A 25,755-nucleotide genomic window follows, 5' to 3' on the forward strand; every position below is an offset into this window, starting at 1 on the left:
GTAAGTACTGTTTGTAACCATTTACAGATGACAGTATTGGGCTAATGAAAGTCTTCTGGGAATATTATCTTGGTACTTCTGTAAATACCTGAAGTGTGAAAATAATTGGGCCTAGGACCAAAGAACTATATAGATTTCTTTATAATAGAAATATAAATAGAAAATTCATAATCTTATTTATCTGTATAAAATAATAGTTAAACTTGAATTTGAATCACTTTAGGTAGCATACACTTAAATTGCCATAGCTGACTCAATTCATAGATTATCTTCCTGGCTTCCATATATAATGAATTAGATATCCTTTAAGGATAGAATTCTCCTTCAACAACTGTAAATAAGATTTTGTCTTAAAAAGAGCAGTGAACCACTGACATTTTTGCAGTGTGGTATACATAACACAGCATTTTACAAAGAAGGTTTGGCAGGCATGTGCACATGGGGATGGAGACGGGGGCAGCCACCTAATTGCGGTTGCAACCAGGTGTGCATGGGGTGTGAGGTCAACAGTGGGAGGGAATGGAAGACGCCAACTGGGCAGCACAGGAGGACTGATGTGATTTGGTAACCCGGGAGAAGAAAAGGCTGCTTCCACTAGTTTTGAAATAAGGAGTTTGTCAAAAATTGTTAAGTCTACGTGTAGAGCTTGTTTGGAATAAAGATGAATTTTGTTTTAGCTCTCTAGTCTTTGGCTACCCTTTTTTCCCTCCTCTCATTTTTTTTCTAGCATGAAGAGGAGGGAAAAGAGATCTAATCAAGCATATAAACATTCCTTTTTTTATCTCAGTACTAAACATATGGATCTTATTGCTTCATGAAGTGGTCCGTTGGGAACTGTATGATTTTTGTGAGCTGTGATTTTGAATCTTGTTTCAGTAGGGGCACATTAATAAAACTAAACTTCTCAAGAAGTTCTTTAATTTGGTCCTGTTAGGGGAAAGAAAAAGACTGATTCTCAAAAATCTATTAGTGGGGAAGACTGCATCATACAAACAGTCGTGAACATTTCTGGAAACCGACTTTGAGTATCCCAGACAGCATGACCTGAATTTGAAAAAAATCAAGAGACTGCTAGTCTTGAGCCAAAATCATACAAGCAGAGAAAAAGGAAGCAGTTGCTCAGGATTGTGGGTTAACTATAGGTTTTGAGCCAGGAGGTGATGCAATAAGTGAGCATACAACCACTTGGGAACAGTGAGTCACACCCTGCAGAGCACGGCTCGCAGGAGAGTGGGGTTCTGGTGCCACCCCTCTGAGACCTGGGCGCTGCAGCAGGTCCATACAGGACCTGCTTGGAGCTCATGTGGATCAAGTCTGGCCCCGCTGTGTATTGTCAGCACTGCATAGTGGCAGATGACCACAGCAGGGCAGTTGTCAGGGGAGAAAAGGGGTTAAACACTCCCACTGAAGTCTTAGACCCCATTTAAAGTAAAATGTGACTGAGTTCTCTATGGCTCTGAGCCAGCCAGAGACCAGCCACTTTAGCCCATTCCTCTGTTGGTGTTGTGTTGTTACGTGTCCATTTATGGCTTTGTAAGAGGAAACTAAAGTTTAGCCTTCTTAATTTGGAATGTTTTAAATATCATTTTTAATAAAGTACTTTTAATTCCCTTTTTTTAAATATATAGTAAGATACAGTCTTTTCAGTGTACAGTTCTGAGTTTTGACAATGCATTCAATTGTATAACACCCCTCCCCCATCAAAGTACAGAGCAGCTCCATCACCTTCCCCCTGTGAGTCTTACAAATTTTCCCAGGTTGCCTGTGTACAGTCATCCTTACCCCACTCCCAGCTGCTGGCAACCACTGAGCTGGTTTCTATCCCTATAATTTTGCTTTTTCCATACTGTCATATCAATAGGATTATATAGTATATAGCCTTTAGAGTTTGGCTTCTTTCACTTACCATGCTTACTTTGGAATTTAAAAGGAAATGATTTGAAATCTAGTAATCCCAATGGTCACTTTAATTAATAATAGAGAAATCATCTAGTACCTTCAGTATATTGAGAACCTATGGATCAGAGTATCTTTGGAATTGTGAAAGCCAAATGTTAAGAAAAATCAATCACTAGAAGTATATAATTTGACATTAAAAAGTTTCTGCAGTGTATTTTATCAGTGTTATACCTCATATAACCAAATCTGGGATTTGGGAGTCTTAATCTCTACTTAAAAAAAAAAAAAAAAAAAAAAATTTATTTTCTAAAAAATGAAAGTTAACCTTAATTTTGAGAACTGGTACCAAAAGCACAATGCTCTAATAATAATCTTTAGCTCTTAACCATTAAAAATAACTTTTTAAAATGTTGCTTATATGGCTTCTCCCTCCAAAAACGTCCTATAATGAAACTGAGAAATTGTGCAGAGACATGCTTGAGGGTTACTGCTTCATTTACAGAAATGAAGACGAGAAGGCACCGAAGTGCTCCTTGGGGCAAAAGCAGCTGGCAGAAGCTTAGGAACATTTTCATAATGAGTTAGTCAGAAATAAAGCTCATCAGGAATATCCAGGAAGTGATAGTGAATGCCAGGCAGGCTTTAAGAGACAGGAAGCATTTAGCATATTGGTAAAACATTTTAGCACATCACAAAGTCATATAAACAGTTTTAGGATTGGAAATTATTGCCATGGGGAAAAGCAGCAATTAGAAGAGCAATTTCAATAAAAAATGTGAAGATTGTTTCTTTAAATTAATTCTTGAGTTGCTTCTCTGAGCCTGGGTAGCACAATCTACAAGATGACTCGTATAACGAGAAAAATTATATCTGAAAAATCTTGGGAGTGCTTAAAAAGGAAACCACGAAAGAATGTAAAATTATACTGGTAGAATTTTTTTTTAATGGAAGAAAAAAAACCCACGATATATGAATTAAAATCCTGGCAACATGTATGGTTCAGGTTAGTGGCTAAGAACCCAGACTACTGCTTCTGATTCTGGTCTGCTGTTTTCTAAATCTGTAACCTTGGGTAAATTGCTTAACCTTTGGCCTCGGTTTTCTCATCTAGAAAATGAATTTTAATAGGATTGTTGTATGAGTTGAATACATAAAAAGCTTAGAACATGCCTGCGAAATAATGTTTTAGAAATGTTAGCTATTATTAATAAATTCCAGATTCTCCTAAAGAACTCCAAACTTGTGTGAGTGATTATCAGAAACCAAATGAAAAATCATGGTACAAAAGTCCATAAGGATTAAAAGCATTAGACAAAATACATAATCTCTCTGAAATAATTTTTTTTTTTTTAAGAAATTAGAACTAACTTTTCCCCCCTTGATTTTCACTTTGTAGAGTGGTGAAACCAGAACAATATCTCACTTTCATTATACTACCTGGCCAGATTTTGGAGTCCCTGAATCACCAGCTTCATTTCTCAATTTCTTATTTAAAGTGAGAGAATCTGGTTCCCTGAATCCTGAACATGGGCCTGCAGTGATCCACTGTAGTGCAGGCATTGGGCGGTCAGGCACCTTTTCTCTAGTAGATACCTGTCTTGTTCTGGTAAGTGCTTCTTATGATCTAATTTTAGTCTTGTTTAATTTTTACTGTTTCCACTGGCAGAAGTAAGCTCTAATACCACTATCCCAGAACTGTGATTTTCAAACTTCTGCCTTCTTTCAGAAAAACCTAAACAAACCTCATTCATACCCTTTGAACTGCCTCTTATTTGTGAGAGTGCTGGTCCTGTGTCCAAGGTGATTCTAGAGATCTCCCAAAAGACTTTTTTTTTGTTTTTTCCTGGTAGCTTTATATTACAAAAACAATAAGCCTCCTCCCTCTTTGTTTCTCAAATATAAATTGATACGTAATATTGAATTCCTGCCTCCTCAGACAAGCACTTCATTTCTCTTGCCTGAGTTTCCTTATTTACAAATAAGGATAATGGCACTTTTCCTCACGGGGGTGTTGTGAGAATTAAATGAATTAATACATTTAGAGTAATCTGAAGAGTCTCTGGTATTTTGTGAGATACAAATAGATGTTAGTACTGTTAGTCCCCTGAGACTCCGATATGTGTCCCCAAGGGCTGTATTCTTTCTCACCACCCCATTCCCAGCCCCAGCCTGGATACAGGACATTTTTTAAATGTCCATTTTTCCTTACTTGGGTACAGAGCACCTCTAGAGTATAAGAATAGTTGAGTCTTAATACACCTACCGTATTACTTTACCACTCTGCCTATATGTAATATACCTCAATCAGAAACTGAATTGTTATATGGCAATTCATGTAACAATTGTTACATGTAGCCAATTGTTACTGGCTAGCTCAGTCAATAGAGCATGCAACTCTTAATCTTGAGGGTCATGAGTTCAAGCCCCATGTTGGGCATAGAGCATACTTGATTTAAAAATAAAATAGGGGCTCCTGGGTGGCGCAGTCGGTTAAGCGTCCGACTTCAGTCAGGTCACGATCTCGCGGTCCGTGAGTTCGAGCCCCGCGTCAGGCTCTGGGCTGATGGCTCAGAGTCTGGAGCCTGTTTCCGATTCTGTGTCTCCCTCTCTCTCTGCCCCTCCCCCATTCATGCTCTGTCTCTCTCTGTCCCAAAAATAAATAAACGTTGAAAAAAAAATTAAAAAAAAAATAAATAAAATAAAATAAAATTTTTTTAAAAAGATGTTTAAAAAAAAGCCAGAGTGTTACATTAAAGTGAACTTTGACATGTCTAAAAACTCTGGTGTCTATGCAGTTAATGGTGAATATTAAAAACTGGATTGTGTGTTTGTGCCTATTCCCTGCCAAACATAACTTCCACTTTTTGTTTTTCATTTGTGGTGAGGAGTACGGTGGTTATAATACCAGATCTATAGTCCAGGGCTGGTGGGGCGACTCAACAGTGTCATAGTGCATCTAGGCTCTTTCTGTCTTCTCCACCATCTCTAGGTGGCTACTGGACACAGACATGAAGGCAGAAGGGCACTGGGCAAAAAAAAATTATTTCTGCCAAGACCTTTAAGAAAAAAAGAAGAGCACTAATCTCAGTGGGTTTATCTTTACATCAAGCCAGAACTGGCCATAAATCCTTCCTTAGGCAAACACTGGCCAAACTGAATGAGATTACTGTGATTGGTTTGGAATCAGTTGTATATCAGCTAAAGGCTTCCACCTACTGCTTGAACAGTTGAGTTGTGGGGGTGATGGTGGATTGGGGTGCCTGTTTTGTACAGAAAGAGTTACAGCTGCAGTGGTAACTTCTTGTTCTTGGGGGAAACACACTGCTCATTGTAAAGCGCTTAGCAGCTATCCTGTATTGCTTCTTTTCCCTAGACCCTAACAACAGAAGGCTTGAATAATTTTTACCTTTCTTGCAGATGGAAAAAGGAGATGATATTAACATTAAACAACTGTTACTGAATATGAGAAAATATCGAATGGGACTTATTCAGACACCAGACCAACTCAGATTCTCATATATGACTATAATAGAAGGAGCAAAATTTATAAAGGGAGATTCAAATATACAGGTAAATTTTTTTAGGGGCAAAAATACCTGTGTATTATATATGATTAGCATCAAATAACTGCACTTCATTTAAGCACATATTTTCTCCCTTCCTTCCAAAAAGCATATTTACATTCACGTGGTAAATCCAGCTGGCTGTCTTAAAACTAAAGTTTAAGCTTATTGCCTCATACATACCTCAGCCTCATGTTAAATCCTTCCTGTTACTCAAAAGCCCCAGTGGGAATAAGATTTCATTAAAGAAAGCGAAATGTTTATGTAAGGAGGGTATAAGCATTTAAGTATTAAAATAAACCAGAAATTGTTTGTACTTTCAGCTCATTAAAAACCTGACCTGTGATTATAGAATAATTCATGTAATAAATACTTAATTTTATAACAGTGAGCAACTTGAGTACTTATGACAGACATAATGAAATTCCAGTACAAAGTTATGTTTCTCTGGGTTGCTGGCTGTACTCTCATGAAGATATTTTTATTCCACATTTGCAAAGACTACGTTCAAAGACTGATATCAGAAATCTGTGTAATGTACTAACATAAAATGTAAAATAGAAACAGAAATAACAACAGACCCACATTTCTTGTCTGATCTGATCACATAGTATTGAACATAAGTCGATAAAATCTCTTTATGTTTCTCTTATGAACACATATACTGACTCTTTCATATCTGTGATTACTAGCCAAGACAGGAATATTCTGAATAAACCGCCTTTTATAACTCAGATCAGACCATCTGTCATAATGGAATTAAATATAAGTTAGGTGTCGTGTAGATTTCAGAGACATTAAAATATTCTTAAGCAGTTCTGTTCCTCAGCTAACTCTTCTCATCATTAGTATAATTGTAACTATTCAAGACAAACTATTACCGGTGAGATTTTAAAGTTTTATTAAAATCATGGGGCGCCTGAGTGGCTCAGTCGGTTAAGCGTCCGACTTCGGCTCAGGTCATGATCTCACGGTTCATGAGTTCAAGCCCCACGTCGGGCTCTGTGCTGACAGCTCAGAGCCTGGAGCCTGTTTCAGATTCTGTGCCTCCCTCTCTCTCTGTGACCCTCCCCCGTTCATGCTGTGTCTCTCTCTGTCTCAAAAATAAATAAACGTTAAAAAAAAATTTAAAGTTTTATTAAAATCTTGCCATTGACAACATCATGAATGGAGCTAGAGAGTATAATACTAAGCGAAATCAGAGACAAAGATAATTACCATATGATTTCGTTCATATGTGGAATTTAAGAAACAAAACAAGCAAAGGGAAATAAAGTAAGAGAGAGGCAAACCAAGAGACTTAACTGTAGAAAACAAACTGATGGTTACCAGAAGGGAAGTGGGTGGGGAGGTGGGTTAAATAGGTGATGGGGATTAGGAAGTGCACTTGTGTTGATGAGCGCAGAGTGATGTATGAAATTGTTGAATTACTAAATGATATACGTGAAACTAATATAACAATGTATGTTAACTGGAATGAAAATAAAACCTTTAAAATGAAGAAAGAAAAAAATAAAGTTCATTTAAAATGTTTTTTTCAAATATTTATATAGCATTAAAGAATACTCTTTAGTAAAGAAAAATATTGCATCAGTCCACAAGGTAGTATGTAGCTTAGCTTAGCCCACAAAGCGTGAGACCCTTCTTCCATTAGGAAAATGTCTTTTTTATCCCAGTGAACTCTCCAGTTTAAATCTGGAGTTTAAAAAAGTTAAGTAGTTATACCAGACTTTTTTCACACACTTGTATGTTCCCTAGTTGTTTCACTGCTCATCTCCTGGATGTTCTTAACACACTAATTGTAGGGAAAGTGTGCCATCCTTTGGATAGTATCTCTCCCTCCACTTTAAAATTTTTTCAAGTTTCTTTAGTTTCAGAATATATACACACTTACTTTGAGAATCTTTTTCACTACAGAGATGAATTTTATGAACATACTTCTTGTGGTCTTTATTATTATGACAGTGTAGTTTGTGACTTGGGAGAGTTTTTTCTGTCTCAATTTATCTGGTACGGTGTAGCCATCAGAATCTCCTTTTGGCTTCATTAGCACTTCATACAAACCCAAGGCATTCTCTGCCCCTTCTTCAGGAAGACATTGGAAATGTCTCTGTATTTTTCAGGTATTAAGGATCAGAAAAGCCTATTACCCATTTGGAGGGGTCAGTTTCCACAGAAATGATCTTAAGGCTCCTATAATTTATATGTGCTGTAATTTTATTAATTATAATGGTAATTAATGAGTATCTGTATTTTAATGAGTAAATATATATGGGTTTATCTTACATAGATATTTTTCTCCTCCTGGAACTTTGCTATAATACTGTAGCCATTAACCACATGTGTTACTGAGTACTTGAATTATGGCTAGTTGGAATCAAGATCTGCTTAAAGTGTAAAATACATACCAGATTTTGAAGATTAAATACAGGGAGAAAAAGTATAAAATGTCTCAATAATTTAAAACATATTGATTATATATCTAGGGCACCTGGATGACTCAGTTGGTTGTCTGACTCTAGATTTTGGCTATGGTCATGAACTCACGGTTCATGAGTTTGAGCCCTGTATTGGGCTCTGCACTGACAGTGTGGAGCCTGATTGGGATTCTCTCTGTCTCCCTCTCTGTGTCCCTCCCTTCCTCTCTGTCTCTCAAAGTAAATTAAAAAAAAAACACTTTAAAATATTGATTGTATGTTCAAATGACAGTGTTTTTTATATTGGGTTAAATAAAACATAGCTAAAATTCATCTTTTTTTAACACAGCTGCTAGACATTTGAAAGTTGTAAATGTCACTATATTATATTTCACTGGACAGTGCTGTTCTAGAACCTTAGCTTAGAATAAAAATCTAAGAAAAGGAAAGTTCTCCGAGATCCTAAATTATAAGATCTAAAGTTAATGTAGAAACCCCAAACTGCATGAATATAACTGTAGCCCATGAAATTGTCTCTTTTGACATACAAGGATATGATAGCCAATTTATAAAAAGACTCTTCTTTCTCTCCATATGCCTACCTCCTCCTCTTTACCTCTGAATTTTAGGGAAAGTTAATATTTGTAAGAAGAAGGAAGCTTCTTTCTTTGTGAGCATGGTGGCCAGGGGTGTGGGAGGGTGATACTTCCTGAACCGGTGTCCCCCCAGAGAACTGTCTGTTCAGCAGCACCCAAACCATATTTCTTAGTCTCTGTTATTTGTTCCTAAAGGGGATATCTGTCTTCACCTTCAGTCTTAATTTAGATTTGTATTGTGTGAGTGGTATTTTCATTATTGGATACAGTTTTATGTTAGTCTTCCTATGAAGGTTTTTGACATATGTGGATAGAAAGTGATTTAGAATCTGTCAGGAGAAAGGAGAGCTGTTAATATACACATCAAAGGTGATTGTTTCTGAAATCAATAAATACATGCTACATAATTGTAATCATTGGGAATTTCCAATGACCTTGACCTACGTAGATAAATACAGGTAAGTTCTAGTTGTCTCTAAAAACATATCATTTACCGTACATCTTTCTTGGCACATGGCTGGGCATAAAAACACATTGTAGTTACTGGTATTACCACATATTAGCACACTCCCAGTATCCATGATGACAGCAAACTTCACAGAGTAAAATATCCAGATTGGCAATTCAGAATTAATCTTGTAAGATCTCTAGTTGGTAATTTGATACTACTACTAAAGCAAATGATTTATTTTTAACAAATTATAGTGGGTTTCAAGTTTAACTGCTCCTTCGAGTGACTTTCTTCAGTGAAAGATGGGTAGGGTGGGGTTGCAGGCACTGTGCAGGGTGATGTGCAGGCAGCACGTGATGTGTAGGGTTTCGTTCAGTGTGAGTGTAGAATTAGAAAGGGAGATGAGAAACTCTCAGTCCAGATAAGCTGTCCTCCAGGCCTTCAGATGAGAGCTTGAATGAAGTAGCTGAATGCAGTATTGATTCCTTGGCTTCACCAGTCAGCAGTGACAAGCCTAGGCAGATGATTCTGGAGTGCCTGCTTGCTTGTGGGTCACAGGGAAGGCAAAGTTGAGTGAGTTTGCTGCCCAGAGACATGGCAAAATGACATTTTCTTTAAAAAATGGGGCGCCTGGGTGGCGCAGTCGGTTAAGCGTCCGACTTCAGCCAGGTCACGATCTCCCGGTCCGTGAGTTCGAGCCCCGCGTCGGGCTCTGGGCTGATGGCTCGGAGCCTGGAGCCTGCTTCCTATTCTGTGTCTCCCTCTCTCTCTGCCCCTCCCCCGTTCATGCTCTGTCTCTCTCTGTCCAAAAATAAAATAAACGTTGAAAAAAAAAAAATTTAAAAATTCACTAGCATTAAATATCTCCTTTCCTCCACTCCCATCCCTCTTGCTGAATCCTTTTCATGTTGACAGATTCTGAAATTTGTTGCATATTCTGGGAAATGGTCCAGTAAGACTTGATTTTTGTCATTGTTTTGTTTATTGACATTGTTGAGTTTTGTCCAAGTATAAGGCCAAGTTGTTATAACTAGGACCCCAGTGAAGAATTGAAATTTAAAAAAAAATTTTTTTTGAACAGCCTAAATTCTGGAGACAATTTCACATTTTTATTGGGTACTTTCTTAAACTATGTGGTATCTGAAATTGATGAGCTTTTCACAGGTACAGTTAATCAGGGATTATAGCATTAAAATCTGGGCCTGCTGTTCATTAGCTGCATAACCTGGGCAAATTACTTCTGTTCTTTCAGCCCATCTCATCTGTAAAAGGGGATAATCATAGCAGAGGTAGCACCTCCCTCCTGAGGTTCTTCTGAGGATTAAGAGCTGGTGCAGTGTGGGTATAGTAAGTGCTTGAAAAGTTTCCCCACATGCATCTTCAATATACAAAATGCTGTCTGGACTGAGTAACAAAAATGTAAAACAGGGGAAGAAAGAAACCTGACATAGTCATCTGAAGTGAAAACATCTTACTCTTGGAGCACCTGGGTGGCTCAGCCAGTTAAGCATCCCACTCTTGGTTTTGGCTCAGGCCATGATCTCATGGCTTTGTGGGTTCGAGCCTCGCATTGGGCTCTACACTGGCAGTGCGGACGGAGCCTGCTTGGCATTCTCTCTCTCTCTCTCTCTCTCTCTCTCTCTCTCTCTCTCTCTCTCCCTCTCTCTCCCCCCTCCCCCTCTCTCCCCCTCCCTCCCTCCCTCCCCTACTCATGCTGTTTCTGTCTCTCTCAAAATAAATAAATAAATAAATAAACTTTAAAAAACACCTCTTACTCTTACGTTTCATTACAACTGTTTCTCAAATACTGGCAGAATGTTCTTTCTGGATGTGGTTTACATCACATCCTATGAGGTCCTTGCTTAGGAGAGGTTGGTTCCGTTCCATTATTTCTCACATAAGTTCAGAGACTTCTTTCATTGATGTCTTTCTTTCTGGCCTCATCTCTCAGGGCCAAGCTCCACATGTTCTTCATCTGCTTAGTCAGATTGTACCATACTGTATTACACCCTGTCCTCCAAATGTAGCAAATTACAAAATTTTACATTCTCTAAGTGTTTTGTAAATTACTTTTAAAAAGAGACACATTAATTATGCATCGCAATAAAATAGCTATATATGGGAAAGGTGGAATGTAGTAAAATGCCTTTTTCCTTTTTAAGTCCTCTGTTGTAGGGTAGTGAAACAAGTTCGAAACTAATTTATCAGTGTATCAGTGAATTTTCCGGGGATTTTTTTTTAATCTGAATATATAAGCATTGTTTTTAACCATGCAGTTTTTTAACCAAAGCAACTCCAGGGAAAGATTGTTTCACTACGTTCCAGACTAGTATAAATTACAGTGTTACATCTCTGTTCAAGAACATTAAAATCCTCAGGCAGTAAGTTACAGAGTCTCTTATTCATTAGATTCCAGACTCCATGCTTCTGTGATAGGATCTTCTAAGAGGGCCACCCCTGTCCATACCAGGTCATTTTGACCAGTTTCAGAGTCACAGATCATCCAAACCATTGGCTCTTGCTGCCACCTTTTCTAGTCTTGTCATTGTCAGAGAGATGGATTGTTGTGTTCCCAGCCCTTGAAGGACTTGAGGTGTTCCCATGCCGAGGTTACGCTTGTCTTCTCCCTCTCTGGCTGGCACTTTGTCACTGCCTTCATCTTCCAGGTGCCCAGGTACACTTTGTACCTCTTCCTCTCTTACAAGGGATGGTGACATTGAGGGCAAAGGAATCTAACATTTGCCAGACATGGTGCTAGGCATGTTATGTCTCAATCACAACAGGTGATGACAGCCTGTTTGACAGATGAAGGAAATGGAATTTCTCTTCATCTTGGTCTAAATCCTGCCTCCTCTATAAAGTCCAAGCATGCTAGCAGAGTTTTCTCTAGCCTAGTGATGGGCTTGCTACCTGAATCTGCTAGCATATGTGGTAGGAAAAAACCAAATTAAAGTCCTCTGGCATCAGAGAGACCTGCCTGGAGATCTCACTGTTGTTTCTCCACCAGACCAGACTGTGGCAAGGAACTAGGACATGCTAGATCACATTCAACTGCCATCTTGGTCACTGTTTCCAGTGATAACATACCTGTGGGTTAGGAGTCCAGCAGAATCCGGCTTTGGCTAAAATCTTCCTATGACTCATAGTTTGGTGAGGTCCTGGTATAGTTTATCTTAAATAGGTTAAAGTCCACTAAATTTCATTAAGATTCAACTATATAGTGATGTATATAAATATTAAATGCTATATTATTTTTTAATTTTGAACTTACCCATCTACAAGAGGTTTTGGTAAAATGCCTTTTTTTGTTGTTTGTTTGTCAGCATCACAGGGTTTTCTTAAGTTGAATCTAGAATTTCAATTCATATATCCTTCTTATTTAAAGAAAACCACAATTTTAGTATTTGCATTTGTTTTTCATTTCTCTTCCCTACCTAGAAACGGTGGAAAGAACTCTCTAAGGAAGACTTATGTCCTGCTTTTGATCATTCACCAACCAAAATAATGACTGAAAAATACAATGGGAATAGGATAGGCCTAGAAGAAGAAAAACTGACAGGTGACAGATACACAGGACTATCCTCTAAAATGCAGGATACCATGGAGGAGAACAGCGAGAGGTAAGCTGATGGCAATAGCATGCTTAAAAAGATGAGACTTTTTTATTTTAATAAATTCAGTGGATATGAACTAATATAGGACTTTTGTTTATTGAATTAATGTAGCTATTCACTTACTTATTACCTAAGGGTATTTGAGTAGTATATGATGACATTGTTGATCTCAAAAGCGCTTTGGCCCTATTATGAGTCCAGTACTGATAGAAACCAGTTGGAAAATGGCTTAACTCAATACTAACTTGAGTGCTATAAAGTTAATATAATTAGATGCTAAAACGTACAGTATATAGAAAATAAGTTGTACGAATACCTAACATTTGTACAAGTATTCGTGTTCATATTTATGGTTGTAATGGAATTGATAATATGCCTTTAATGAAATGATAAAATAGTTAAATGAATATTTAAGCATCGTTCCATTATTGGAAGGGGAAGAGTCTTTTTAAAAAAAAAAAAAATTACACAAAATGCCCTTTTATACTTTTTGAGTTTTGAAGCCATAGGAATCTGTAAACGATTTCAGTTTTTAAATTAAACATTTCCATTTCTAAGGCTCTGATTATCTCTCACCAGTTAGGAAGCTGGCATCCTCAGGTATGAGTGAAAGAGCTCATTCATTTCCTCTCTTCATCTGTCAGTGATGTTCTCTCTCTTCTTTTTGTCAAATAGCTTTTTGTGGAAAATTGCATGTTGTAGTCCTGTTTGTTAACATTGGGATGTTGGGGCACCATGAAAATTATTGAGTTCTCCTAAACATTACAGTAGCTTCACTTCTGTGTTTCACCAGTATAAAAATTACCTGAAATCCGGGGCGCCTGGGTGGCGCAGTCGGTTAAGCGTCCGACTTCAGCCAGGTCACGATCTCGCGGTCCGTGAGTTCAAGCCCTGCGTCGGGCTCTGGGCTGATGGCTCAGAGCCTGGAGCCTGTTTCCGATTCTGTGTCTCCCTCTCTCTCTGCCCCTCCCCCGTTCATGCTCTGTCTCTCTCTGTCCCAAAAGTAAATAAAAAACGTTGAAAAAAAAAAGAAAAAAAAATTACCTGAAATCCTATCACAGGTAACATGACAATAAATACATATGTGTTATTATGTATTGTACTGAAGAGTTTAGTGACTTAGCAGTGTTACTCCTTATTTATGGCTCTAGTGGTTTTAAACTAAAGTTAAAGCATGAAGTTGCTTATTTATTCCTTCTTTCACTTTAATTAGAATACTTTTAAACCAAGAGATCAAAATTGTTTTAAATTGTCTTTATCGGTAATAAGATTCTCAGGTTCCTAATGTTGTTGTTTTGGCTAGTACCATGTGCAGAATTAAATGGAACACAGGCTTGATGATTGAATTGGTATCCTTAGTATTTCAAAAGTGTTGATTTTTAATCTTTCCTAAAGAGGAAAACCACTCAGGAGTTACAGAATGATTGCGGAGGTGGTTTTATTGGGGGCAGGGGAAGTGGTGTGTGCATACATAGGTTGTTTGCTTCCCCCACCCCCAGGATAGAGCAGACCAGGTCGGGCTTGAAAGCAGAGGCAGGGCCCCAGTAGGAAAGTAAGGATTGTGAGCAGAGAAGACTGAGAGCAAAGTTGTAGAAAAGTGAAAGGGCATAAAAGAAAGATTGCCATGAAAAATTGTATTGTTCAATCCCAATAAATTTTAATACTGATCTTATAGCTTTGCATTAGGGAGGCTAATAAAATAAATCAAGATCTTATTGAAGGAATTTCAGTTTCAAGGGAATAGAACACAATACGTTTTCTTTCATTTTCATTATTAAATATCCTTCAAGTCAGTTTTTTCATAATGAAGGTCACATTCCTATAGTCATGAAATAACTTAGTGAGTTATAAAAAAGCATTTTTTAAATAATAGAATACAATAAAATAGAAATTAGAGTTTAAATTAGAGGATAAAATAGATCAGAGTATCACAGATAATAGCTAAGTACTTTAACATCTTTACATAATATAGTAATTCTATACATTGGCATATATATTGTGTACATGTATAAGTGTATTTATGTGTGAGGCTACTTTTGTGTGATGACCGTAAGATATTTCTTGCTGTTAAAGTTTAAAAGCCAGTGTTCTCAATTATAGTGTAACCCATAAACCCAGGTCACTGAGTGGAGAACAGTTTGGATAAATGAAAAGTCAGGTTACTTGGATCCTTCTCCTTTGTGTTTGCATAGCATGAAGTATGCCTGTCAGGACATGTATTGGTAGTAGCCTGCTGTTGGTGCCACTGTAAGGAATTCCATGTGGCCTTCCGAAGGCAAGGGCCCACAGGAATCGTTCCCTACCGATTTGTGGCTTTTGAATCATAGAATTGTTTAGACCTGGGAAGGTTATTACATGGGCATAATTTCCTTAGGCCCAACTAAGTAAATAAAGATTAACAAATAGAGAATAGTTCTTACTTCTCTCAAATTGCATTCTTAAATTAAGTAATGTCATCTCTTGGTACTTGTTTTCGTTCCATTCCTGAAAACATATAGTACATTTTTGGAAAGCAAGAGCCTCTATTCCATTATTCTACATGGGAAAGAATTCTGTTTTCAACCCAATCAAAACCACAACCAGTTTCTCTAAATATCATAAAAATCCTCTTTAAAAAATCCTCATGGGGTGCCTGGGTGGCTCAGTTGATTAAGCATCCGACTTCCAGCCCAGGTCATGATCTCATGGTTCGTGGGTTCGAGCCCTGTGTTGGGCTCTGACCCTATTGGGGTTCTCTCTCTCCCCCTCACTCTGCCCCTCCCCGACTTGCTATCTCCCTCCCTCTCTCTCTCTCAAAAAAAAAAAAAAAAAAAAGAAAACCTCTTAAACTCTTACATAATATTTAAAGCACTAATTACATAATCATGTAACAGTGAACTCATATTGGAGTTATATGGTAAATATCAACACTGGATAAAAATTATAATTATCTTCTATATTGCAATGAAATTTTTAAATGAAATAATCTATTAAAGATTCTATCTGAATTGCAACCTGGTTGTTTGGCCTCAGGCTTCTGTCAGGAGAAAGTACATGTAATCTTTTACATATTTTATATATGTTTCACCTGCACTTGGATACAACTTAATTTCTTTTCACTGGCAGGTACACACATATTTGTTAATAATGAATTTTAAATTCAGGTAATAATTTCTGCAAGTCATTACAGCAGAGTTCAGACTGCCAAAGATACCCAGGTGTATGAGAGGTAAAGTGAGGAAGACATTAAAATTCAAAGGGCACACAGAGATAAGCAAAATAGAGCCTCAAGTTGCCAACATATTTAGGGAGTAAAACAAGATCCCAAATTAGCAACATGACTTATTTACTGTAAATTAAATGCTGTAAGGTAAGAATAGAGGGATTCTAGGGGTCGAGTGGAGGGAGAAATGGAAGAACAGAATTGAAAAGACATTGTTAAAATAATCTAATATATAGCGTATATTCAAATTTCTCTAGTTGTCTAAAAGATCCACCTTATAGCTTTTTAAAAAAAAATAATTTTATTGAGCATAAGTTCAGTGGATTTAGTACATTTATAGAGTTGTGAAGCCATCACTATAATCTAATTTTGGAATATTTTCATGATCCCAGTCTCTGTAGCTATTTAAAGAAATAATTCAAGATTTAATCAGGGATCATGGATTGTATTTGATTGATGTTAGTCTTTAGTCTCCATTAATCTGGAACTTTTCACCACCACTTTTTTTCCCCTTGCCTGACCTTGACATCTTTGCAGCTGCTATACCAGTTGCCTTCTAGAACACCCCACAATCTTGATTCCTCTGATTGTTTCTCATTATTAGATTCAGGGTAAACATTTCAGCTGGGGGGGGGAAGTTGGCTCTTAATGTAGTAGACTGACAAGGCATTCAAAATTTGTAATCAAGCTACACAACTAGAGAGCTGGACTTAAGAACACTTACTGTGGCAATAATGTTTAATTCAGAGGCAAGGAAACTGGTTAGGTTTTTGCTGTATTATAGGAAATAAGTGAAAAGAGGAGATGGAGTTTGTGAAATTTTTTTAAAGGCAAGATATAGTAATGTACATGTTGCCATTAGCCATTCTTCTTTACAGTGCCCTAGGACTGTGTGTCTTGGGAGTCAGAGAGCTTCCATTGGAACAGACATTCTGTATTGAATAGGAAGATGGATGCTAGAAATAAGTGTGAAGTAAGTGAAATAAGCAACGTATTCTCACAAACAGATAGGTAGGCATCCCATGGTAGCATCTTCATGGAAGTATGAAGCAGATAGCTTTTATGAGTGGCCTTTGTGGAAAATCACGTAAAGACAAAAGAGGCTTAGATGCCAGGGACTCTTATCCCTCACCTCTTCCAGCTGCTTAGGAAGAAAACAAGCTGACAGCCTCCAGCTCACATTTCAACAAAAGAAAGCACCATACTTATTTTCAGGTCCTGCCAAAAGTATTTATTAATAGAAAATTTTACCAGAAATTGTTGAATTATTAGAGTACATCTCTGGACCACTTAGAATAATTGAAAATCCTCCCCTTTTTCATTCTAGTGTTTTAACGAGTTTAAAAATGTGGGGCTTGGGAGGTGGGTATTTGGGCTTAGGTCCTCTGCATTAGAGTAACTAAGTCTTACCATGCACTTCCTTTCATTTGTTTTTATGTATTCTAGCATTCTACGGAAACGTATTCGAGAGGACAGAAAAGCTAACACGGCTCAGAAGGTGCAGCAGATGAAACAGAGGCTAAATGAGACTGAACGAAAAAGGAAAAGGTGGTTATATTGGCAACCTATTCTCACTAAGATGGGGTTTGTGTCAGTCATTTTGGTGGGTGCTTTTGTTGGCTGGACACTGTTGTTTCAGCAGAATGTCCTATAAATAACAGTTCTGCCCCGCAAGCTCCCGCACTAATAGCTGACAGTGTTGCGTTAGTCACAAGGGTTTGTCTGTTAGCAAACTCCTCACACCCCAGAAATGGTGCGGTAGAATAGACACCAACCAGACAAGTGATATATTCAGTCCCCAGCCCAACATCTCAGGACACTGTCCCCAAACTGTAAACAGCTATCTGAAATAAAGACTTGAATGCTTGTTGAAAACTGGTACATTTTGCAACTGTATTCGTACATGTTCAGTGTAATATTTCACCTGACCAGATTGAGAAATCCTCAAAACAAAGATTTGTTTTTGGAGGCTATCTGGATTTTAACCTGCACTTGATAACAAGCAATAAATATTGTGGTTTTATCTACATTATTACTGGAAAGAAAATGACCTTTAAATAATGCGTGTAATGTATAATGTACTGTTGACATGGGCATCAACATTTTATATTCTTAATCATTTCAGGGTAAATATATTTTATAAGTATTTAATCTTACTTTTGTAGTTAAATGTACTTTTTAAAAGCTCAATATGCAAAATCTGTTACCATAAAAAAAATAAATTGTATGTTGATTCAATTGTACTGGATACATTTTCCTAAAGAGAAGTTTGATATGAGCAGTTAGAACTAACTTTAAATAAGCACTTTTTACTATATATTTGCATTTCTTTTATGTTTTACAGTTTTCCCAAATTTAAAAAGAAAAACAAACAAAGAAACAAAAATTTTCCCTAAAAATATCTTTGAAGGAAAATTCTCCTTACTGGCATAGTCAGGTAACATTTGGTCTCAAGACTCTGTAAAGAAATTGGTTTCTGTAAAGCCCATGATGGATACTGTTTATTTTTCATGAACATTTCAATGTAATTACCCTAATTTACAGTTGGGATAAACCATGCTTTAGGAAATAAAAATAAGGAGCAGCATTTTACTATCCACAGTTTCAGTTTACTATTACTGAAGTTTTGAAGTAAAATTTTTTCAAGTTCTTTCTACTTCAATAAATAGTATGATGATGTACAAACCTGACCTTGTCCCTTTAACTTCTTAATGGGTATTTTTAAAGCATATTGTCTGGTGAATTTAACTGCTCATTTGAGTGCTAGCCTTCTTCATATCCCAACATTCCATTCAGTGTTTAACTTGTTTAGCTTAAACTTTAAATAGTTGTTATAAATTTAATTACTGATATAATAAAATCACATTATTTCACTGGTTTTCGAACTACGCTTATTGGATTTTTGAAGGGTCGCCCCGAGGTGGTTGGAAGGACTCCAAGCTACCAGCCTTTACTTTCAACCAGAGCATCTCTGCTTTATCTATTTTATATACTACATAAGATCGCTGCATGAAGTTTAATTATTTTAAGGGGACAGTTAAAATCTTAAAAACAGTTTGAAAACCATTGGTATAGATAGGTATTTTGAATTGATTTGAGTAGCCTTCTTGAATGTGTTAAATTATGCTGAAAGTCTGAAAGCAGGATGTAGGTGGTACTACATATTAAATAAGATTTACGTAACTTGTGCCTGTGTCCTAATTCAGTATTACTGTGCCCTGTAACCTTTAAATGGAGAGGAGGTAAGAGGGACTTTTTTTTTTTTTATGTCTGTCTGCATTAAACCTGTGTTCAGGTACCGGGACCCGTCATTATTGGTTTAAAACCTTTCTAATTTGCCTTGGTTTATATTTGCTAAAATGCAGTATATTACTCTGCAAGTAAGATACGGGTAGATCATACTGAGTGTCCAATTGAAAGTAGCCTTGCCTTAAACAAAAAGGTAAAAACTTCTTACAAAAAACAAATGCTGATAATGATGCCCCTTTGCAGGGTAAATGTGTTTCCCTGGATTCTGGATTTTAGCTTTGCTTTTTGTCTGCTTTCTTTCCTTCTGAGTGGTGTTTTTTGTCATATATCTTAACAATCATGTTCAGTGTAGTAAACATTTGTTGATAAACTTCTGCAGGGGTTAGTCATCTTTCCTCTCAAGCAGATCCTGAAGGATAGTGTGTTAAGTTTTTACCAGTAATAATATTTTTGGTGGGTTCCATGTACTAATTATTAAAAATACATGTGCTGTGGTGCCCAGGGTCATCATCCTGGCCCCTTTATTGAAAGCGGTGTGCTAGTCAGAGGGAAGGACACAGACCGGGCTCCTGCCTTCTCGGGTAACAGCCAGACGACAAAGTTAGCAATCCGCGGTAGGTTTTACATTTTACAAAATTTGTGTGTCCTAATATTTTCTAATTATAACAGATTTTAAAAGTCAGTTGTGTAGTTTGACTTTAATGAGGTAGTATTATTTTTGGAATAGGTTAAGGACGAAAAAAAGGTTTTTTAAAAAGCCAGAGGCTTTATCATTTTTAAGAAAGGATATCTACATTAATATATAGTGCATTTGTGTTCATATCTGTCCCTGCTGATAAACTGACAGCTGTCTTTGATTTAATGCTGTCTTCTCTGGCTATACCAACTGGTCACGTATTTGTTTCCAAGTGTAGCTAAATATTTTATGCTGGCCTATTAGCAATTTTTATCTATGCTTGCTTATATATAACATGTAAAAACAGTTCTCCATTTTTAGTTTATCTGTATATAAAATAAAAATAATACCTTTTCCTGAATCCTTAGAGGATTAAAAAAAAAGTAACATGTGAAAGTGTATAGAGAACTTTAGATCAATATAAAGACCATTCTTCATGTTTAGGATATATTTTATATATGTGCTCTGTCCTTTTCCTCTTCTATCTTCAAATTAATACTGACTCTGCATTGATATATTTCTACCAAAAGGAATGAACAAAAAAGAGGAAGTAAAGCATTGATTTTTTTGTTGTTGTTGTTGTTGTTTTAATATCTCTGCTTAACAGGTATGTTACGAGAAGTAATTATAACTCTTAAGTTAATTTTATGTACATTTGTGCTTTTGTCCCTTTCATTTTAAATACACAAGAATTGATGGTATGAATCAAAAAATACATATTGGTTTAAAAAGTAGTTTATGGAATGGAGCAGCCTCCACTTTTTATATCAAGTCCTTTGTTTTCAGTGTCAGTTCAAAGTATTGGTACCATTTATTGATTGGTACCAATAAACTGCTACCATTTATTGATCATTTACTATGTACCAGGCACTGTGCTAATATGCACTTTTATAGATTATCCTATTAAATCCTTACAATACGCTTTTGAAGTAGGTGTTGTTATTAAGCCATAATCAACCTGAGACTTAACATTGCTAGGTTCTTTTATGCTGCAGTCATTGCAAAGGCTCTGTAGATTAGAATCGATCATTCTCAAAGAAAGACTTACCTCCTACAAGTCCTTTCCCTCTTAGAAAAATATCTGACTAGATTCTATGTAAATAGACACAGGCCAGAACCTGATTATATTAGAAATACTGTCATTAACCTTTGTATATTCTATTTCAGCAAGTACCTACATCCCCAGGGTGCCTGCCTGGTTATTGTACAGATTTTAAAATTTGGTCTGCCGTGGTTTTTACTTTCAGACACAAAACCTAACAGAGGTTTTTCTTAATATAGTCTCTTATAAGCCTAATGCCATTATGTATGTCATCCACTTCTTCCTATGTTCAGGCAGGAGTTGAGGAATCACACCTTCTGTAAACATCTATTTGGTTTTTTTTTTTTTTTTTTTTTTTGTCCATCAGTCCATGTGGGTTTGGCAGGGGAGTGGGGAATAAGGATTAAGGGCTTAGATGTCCGAAATCTGTTGCACCCCAATGGTGGGGGGGAGCTGAGGTCAGACCTTGGTGCAGTGATCTGGTCTGAAACTAAGTGCAGAAGTGTCTGTTCTGTGTTCTCCTTTCTACATCAATAGCTAATAATAAAGTCTCTCTTAAGAAACCTTTCATTTGACTTTGACTATTTAGAGGATAGGGGCACAAAATCTTACAAATAATGTTTTGAAGGTAATATTCTTCCACATAACCAAACTAAGTTCTACTGACTTAATATGTGGGTCTTGGTCATTCCTTGAATGATTTATCCTGGAGTTGACCTGTTTCTTTCATCTCTTTCCCTAGTTCATTTGTTTAGATTTGATTCCATTTTTTTAATACTTATCTTCAAAGCACTATTTCAGGATGACGTCATCCATAGCTCCTACAAGAGTGAATATGTTAGAACTTCAGCTCTCTCTTGTTCCATCAGGTCTGTGATGCATAAGTGCTGACTTGCTTCGGTGGGAAGAGACTCGGGTTGTGTGAGCTGCACAGTGCCTGCTCTGCCTGGGCCTCCCCAGTCCAGATACTGCATGCTTTCAGCTACTTCCATGTCCTCGCCATGAGATGGCCATTTCATTGTCCCTCCAGACCTGAGAATTTAAGCTTTTAATTTGGGAATTTTAAGCCACTCACTTCCATGGGTAGTGTTCTAAAGAACAAACTTCTAGGAAAATGGTTATGAGTTTAGCCATCTCATTTTTCCCTCATCAGCAAGCATTTTCTCAATATTTACCACATTCAGATTGCTCCAGCAACAGCAATTCTGCATAAGTGCTTTTCCTCAACATTCTTCAGAGAAATAGCCATTAAATTTTGGAAACTTCTTTGGGGAAAATGTTTTCCTCACTGTCATTTATTCCATCACAGGGCATTGCCAAGTGGAAGCAGTGACTCAGATGAGAAGCTTTTACTTGGTATGAAAGGCTTCGTCTTTATCAGTAACAACCTGACAGTGAAAAATTTTAAAGAGCTCTGACCATCTCTGGGTAGTCCACTGGGAGACTGCAAAGTTCAATCTTTTGAACTCCTTCTATTTTGGTTTCATAATGTAGAGCGGAATATAGGAATTACAGGATATAGTGGCGATATTACAGAGTCTACTTTAGTACTGTGGTTTTTCATTAGGTAGTATTAATATATGTGTGTGTATATGTATATATATATGTGTATATATACATATATATACATATATAGTACCTATTATATACATAGCGTATTATATATAGTATATATTATATACATAGTATTTATAGTATATAAGAATTGCATGGACGGTTTTTTTCTTTATAGAGACCATTTTTTAAAGAAAAGCTTCAATTCTTTATTGTTGCTCTAATTTGACATAGATTTTTGTAGATGTGATGGTGTCGGTATTTCAGATTACTACTATAAAAAAACGGAAGTTATTTTGAGTTTGGTGAATTCAGGAAAGGGAGACTAGATATGTTTGTTTTCTCTACAAGGCAATGCTTTCTTTGCTCACCTTTACAAAAGGTTTTGTGATTCTTTTCAGTAAAAAATAGTGTGAATATCTGGTGGCAAAAAATACTTCGGATGCAGCTTGACTTTCTATTACTTCAGGTATGGAGCCAGCTTGGGAAGATCATGCTCAGTCTGTAAATCTGGCCCTGTTCCAGAATGACAGTGGGCAGTGTGCACAGGCGCTTTCTCCACAGAAAGCTTGCAGTACGCATGGCTAATTCCACTTGATTTGTTTGAACCCATTTTACCTTTGACTTGTTAAATCAGCAAAAAGTGATTCAAGTGAACATGTTTTTTCCTAAAATAAAGCCTGTCTTCTCAGTCCTGCAAACAAATACATTCTTTTAAAATAGTTAACACTGCCAGTGATTCCATCTGACTTTTCTTATCCCCCAGAATAATATTTACAAAGAAAAAAATGAATTTTTAAAAATGCTGTCAAATTCTTTTAGTCGTTACAAGTAATAGTTTGCCATTGGTAAGTGAATCTTTAACACTGCTGGGGGAGACGGCAATGTGTTATTGGACACCTGCAGTTCTGCCAGTCAGCTTAACTGCATAATCTAAATTTAACCTGCCTAACACCTCTTCTACATACATTACCCTATTTTAAGATAACAAAAGTAAGTCAGAGGAGAATAAGTACCTTGCCCACAGTTGCACAGCTAGTACATGACAGCTGAAATTCAGACTCCTGTCTGTGAAATTCCAGTAGCTCCATACCTCACTCTGCTTCTATTATGACTTTGTTTTTTATGGAATATTCAAATACTTAAGTGGAAAAAATTAGACAACCACTTGTTAAAAACCAAAGTAACCCTCTTCTTGTTTTTTAAGTGAAACAAATCAAAGTTTTTTCCTCCAAAAATTTTTGTGAAAACAGGTTGAACTGCCACTGAACAACACCAGAATATTCTCTAAAGCAAACCATTATTTGATTCACTTTGATTGAGTGGATTAAATTGCTTTGTTTTGATGGGCAGATTTTCTCAATGCATGGGAAATAAATATGTTTTTTACAGCAATCAGAGTCAGTAAGAAGCACTTTTCCTTACTATGTCTGCTTTGGTTGAGGGCTCAGCAGAACCCAGCAGTAAGCATCCGTAGTAGGTTTTGTGACTCACAGACAACTAATGAGAATGTTTCTTGGTGACTTGACATTTCTCTGTGCTGGACAATCAAGAGAAATGGGGTATTCAGAAGACCAGGTGCTTGGTATTGTTATTCTTCAGTAGGAAGAGCCGGTCATTAGGAAAAAGCCCAGTTTGTAGTATTTGAAAGTTTTTGACTAAACGTTACGGGAGAATGTGTGGGTATGGTTTATATTCCTATTTATACATATGGAGACAATAATAAGTATTTATTTAGATTTGGGGGTTTTTTGTGTGTGTCATAGCGAAGGAAGTCAGGGGAAGAATGGAAATAACATTTACCTCCAGAGTTCAGTTACTTGCAAATATTGTGAAATACCATCAAAAACTGCCCTTAAAATAGTTATATCATCTGTCTGTTGCTTGTTTAAACTCTCATTAATCTTTACTTTTTGACATTAAAATACAATATGTCAATTATTTTATGTCTGTGTTTTCTTTTATATTGGTAGTAACCTAAATGATGTCACTTCGGTTCTGTATTGCTATAATCATTAGTGTTATCCTTCAGGACAAAAAAGCATGCTGCTAACAGTCCGTGACTTAAAGATATAAGCCAACTTTATGTTCAGACCTTACGTTCATAATATTTTTAGCAGTATGATACAGTGGAGGTCCAAATTGGATTAGACTTTTGCATTGAATTCCAAAGTATTGGTAAGTCTAGCACATACCATATAATCTTGCTAAACTGTTGTGGGTACATTTTTTTTAAACCCGTCTGTCTGTCAGTATTTCACATGGAGGTCATTTCTTGAGTAATGCAGGATGACCTGAGAAATTCATAGTTAGTAATTCTTGATAAAGCCGTATGAGTTACGGTGCTTTAACATGAGTCTCCCTCACACCACCAATTCTGTTTGAAAATCGAGCACATAAGCAGATTTACCAAGATAACAGTGAAGCACTTAGTGTGGTTGAATGTGATACGTTGGAATGTTTTTTAGTTGCTTTTTTAGTTCGTTGTTAGTCCTTTTATGTTTGTGTGTGTCTATGTATGTCTGTGTGTTTGGTAAATCTGAATTGAATAGATGACTTCTTATTTTATGTTTTAGGCCAAGATTGACAGACACCTAAATATTCATGACTTGAGAATATTCTGCAGCTATAAATTTTGAACCATTGATGTGCAAAGCAAGACCTGAAGCCCACTCCGGAAACTAAAGTGAGGCTTGATAAACCTGTAGATTGCCTCACATTTGTCTGTTTACAGAGTAAACTTTACATCCAGGGAAAGAAGAGCACCACCAGCAGAAGACTTTGCAGAACCCTCTAATTTGATGTATTGTTAAGTTTTTTTAATGTGTGTATGAAATGTAGAAAGATGTAAAAGAAATAAATTAGGAGAGACTACTTTGTATTGTACTGCCATTCCTACTGTATTTTTATACTTTTTGGCAGCATTAAATATTTTTATTAAATAGACTATGTTGGTTTGTGTGCCTTATCTTAGGACAGCACTGCTTTAGATAATGAATGTTTCCTTAAGAGTTTACTCTCACTTTTTTATAACTCATAATCGACGTTTAAATTGAAATCGGTTCAAAACGTTGGTCACTTACTTTTAAAAATTTTCTTTAGTTACCTCTCAAGTAGTCTTCCTGTCAGAATAGGTTAGATGAAAGCACAGAAGAAAAGTTATAATACTCCTTTTGTTACTTGGAAAAAATATTAATATGGATTATGGTATTAAATTATTTTTAAGTAAGTGTAGCAACTCAATGCAGTTTTTAAAATCATAGTGTTACTCTTGTGTTGGATGTTGTGTGTTCCTCAAACACTTCCTGTTATAAAAAGACCAAGGGTTCCCTCTTGAGTGAGAAGCTTTTGGCTTCTTTACCATCGAATTTCCCAACCAAGCGATATGTTTGGGCTGTGTATGCAGTCAGTTGTCAGGTTACTGGTGATCTTCTTCTTGTCTAGACACACAAAAGCCTGTGTGTCATGTGAGTATCACCTTAACAGTGTAAC

The 25,755-nt window shown here is 36.6% G+C and overlaps 1 protein-coding gene across 5 annotated transcripts in view; it reads left to right on the forward strand.

The window, feature by feature from the left end:
- PTPN2 (protein tyrosine phosphatase non-receptor type 2) overlaps positions 1 to 25,209 on the forward strand; it is an 87,877-nt gene extending 62,668 nt beyond the window's left edge. For 3 of the 5 annotated variants that reach the window (XM_025931055.2, XM_086682406.1, XM_086682405.1), the window contains 4 exons: positions 3,296 to 3,505; positions 5,317 to 5,469; positions 12,365 to 12,546; positions 17,189 to 17,621. In XM_025931055.2, the coding sequence (XP_025786840.1) occupies positions 3,296 to 3,505; positions 5,317 to 5,469; positions 12,365 to 12,546; positions 17,189 to 17,396 (753 nt within the window). In that variant the 3' untranslated portion in view covers positions 17,397 to 17,621. Of the gene's footprint in view, positions 1 to 3,295; positions 3,506 to 5,316; positions 5,470 to 12,364; positions 12,547 to 17,188; positions 17,622 to 18,086; positions 18,180 to 24,839 lie in introns of those variants that run through there. The other 2 variants (XM_086682403.1, XM_025931056.2) reach the window with 2 other exon arrangements.
- The last annotated feature ends 546 nt before the right edge of the window (positions 25,210 to 25,755 follow it).

The sequence above is a fragment of the Puma concolor genome, chromosome D3 (assembly GCF_028749965.1).
Source record: "Puma concolor isolate L17-30 chromosome D3, mPumCon1.1.hap2, whole genome shotgun sequence".
In the NCBI taxonomy this organism is placed as follows: domain Eukaryota; kingdom Metazoa; phylum Chordata; class Mammalia; order Carnivora; family Felidae; genus Puma; species Puma concolor.